The sequence below is a fragment of the Cynara cardunculus genome, unplaced genomic scaffold (assembly GCF_001531365.2).
Source record: "Cynara cardunculus var. scolymus isolate 2C unplaced genomic scaffold, CcrdV1 Un_Scaffold_2734, whole genome shotgun sequence".
Classification (NCBI taxonomy): domain Eukaryota; kingdom Viridiplantae; phylum Streptophyta; class Magnoliopsida; order Asterales; family Asteraceae; genus Cynara; species Cynara cardunculus.
Genome location: NW_020201199.1, coordinates 52,559 through 54,417, shown reverse-complemented (window position 1 = coordinate 54,417; position 1,859 = coordinate 52,559). Strand labels below are relative to the sequence as shown.

General features: G+C 45.3%; 1 protein-coding gene across 1 annotated transcript in view; it reads right to left on the bottom strand.

Moving 5' to 3' along the window:
* Positions 1-854, bottom strand: part of LOC112503241 — a 15,339-nt gene extending 14,485 nt beyond the window's left edge. The window contains exons 1-2 of the mRNA XM_025107301.1: positions 529-854; positions 96-408 (exon numbers count right to left, since the gene is read on the bottom strand). Of these exons, the coding sequence (XP_024963069.1) occupies positions 96-408; positions 529-854 (639 nt within the window). The remainder of the gene's footprint in view (positions 1-95; positions 409-528) is intronic.
* Between the last annotated feature and the right edge of the window lie 1,005 nt (positions 855-1,859).

Here is a 1,859-nt window from a genome sequence, read left to right as displayed (position 1 = left end):
GTACCTGAAACCACGTTGGGATCCTCTCTAGCTTCTCTGGCTCCAATCTCAAATGCTCTACCCCGTGCCTGACTTCCTGGGTTTCCGGAACTGACCTGCCAGGTCTGGCTTGCATTTGCCCATGATTTCCTCTTTGGACAAGTATTCCTCATGTGATCTGCACTCCCACAATCGAAACATAATCGTTTCCGGCAATCCTTTGCTGTGTGACCCCCTAGGTGACATCTTTGACAAATGATGCAATTCCCTCGATGCGGAAGTTTGCACTTATTGCACTTAGCCGTGTCATCTTGTCTTACCACCTGCATATGTGCTCCAAAATTCCGTACTACCCTCCTGCTTCTGTCAAATTTTCCCCCAACTCTTCGATCCCCATGCTCCTCCATCTTTCGCTTTCCTTTAGCAAATCTTCCAGATCGAACAGCATTATTTGTGATCTTTGTGGCAATGTCTATTGCCTCCTGAAGAGTCTTTGAATTGGCCGAGGTAATGTTTCCCCGAATTTCTAGAGATAATCCCCAGATATACCTTTCTATGCGAACTTCCTCTGGCGTTACTAGATGTGGCACTAGGTTCGCCAGTTCATGAAATCGAGCCGCATATGCAGATATATTATCCCCTTTCATTTCTAGATTCCATAGCTCCATTTCCAGCTTTTGAAGTTCACTTCTGGGGCAATATTCGGCCTTAAAGAGTTTCTTGAACTCCTCCCACGAAAGTTGGTTGGCCGCTTCTCGACCTCTAGTCTGTACCAAGGTATTCCACCAGGTAAGTGCCCTCCCTTGCAACAAACATGCCGCATACTCCACTTTGTTTGCTTCAGAACACTTACTGATATGGAGAACAGATTCCATACTTTTTATCCAGGTCAATAGTCCTACAGCCCCCTCAGTCCCATTGAATTCTTTTGGATTGCAGGATCTGAAGGTTTTGTAAGTGCATTCTCTGGGAGGTCTAGACTCAGAGTTTGATGGTTGGTTGGCATTCAAACCAGCAGCCACTTGACTAACAATGTTGGGAAGTGCGGCTAGAAGTTGCTCTGACACAAGTCGTGCAACTTCGGGGTTCTCTCTCCTTGGCGGCATTTTCTATGGCCTAAAATCAGATGGGAGTTCATCATTAATATAGCAATACTATGACGATATCTCTTAGTTATGCAATGATACCAAAAATGTTCTTCGCAAGGGAAATAATCAGGTATTACTATAACCAAATTAGAGTAAACTCATTCATACAATAAATTGACATAATAAGCATTCTTCAAAAGGTGTCCATGAATTTATATACTCGTGGCAGGTACAAAACAGGATCTCTAGTAACAATACAAAAGAGTGAGTATCCTATCCTTAATTCTTCTTCTAAACATCCATCCTATGATGATTCCCATCAATAGCATCATCACTCCACTCACTACCATCCATCTATACAATCTTCTTATTTCCTGCCTTGTTGCAGCGACAGCATCCGCGTTCCTTAGCATGCTCTCATGGTGTGCTTCCATCACATCAAACAGATTGTTTAGAATGTGATGGTGATATCCCAGTGTGGTCTGGTGCACTTGTGTATCGGATGCAATTCTCCTCACCTAGTCTCTTTCTGCCGGATTCATGCCCCGAGTGCAGGATGCAGGTACCCCGGTTACCACTTGAGTTATTCTCTTTCCCAACCGGGGTCGGGATGACTCCCCTACGACCCTATTAGAGTCTTCAAATGTCACACGCTGTGGTAGTGGGACACTCTTCCTGGGTGTAACCCTGATCCTTGAGCCATGATAGGTTCGTGGTGGAACATCGGGTGCTGGCTCCGCTGGGGGTAAGAAGGATGCTTGTGGAGTGGCTGCTGCTTCACTTGTCACCGTG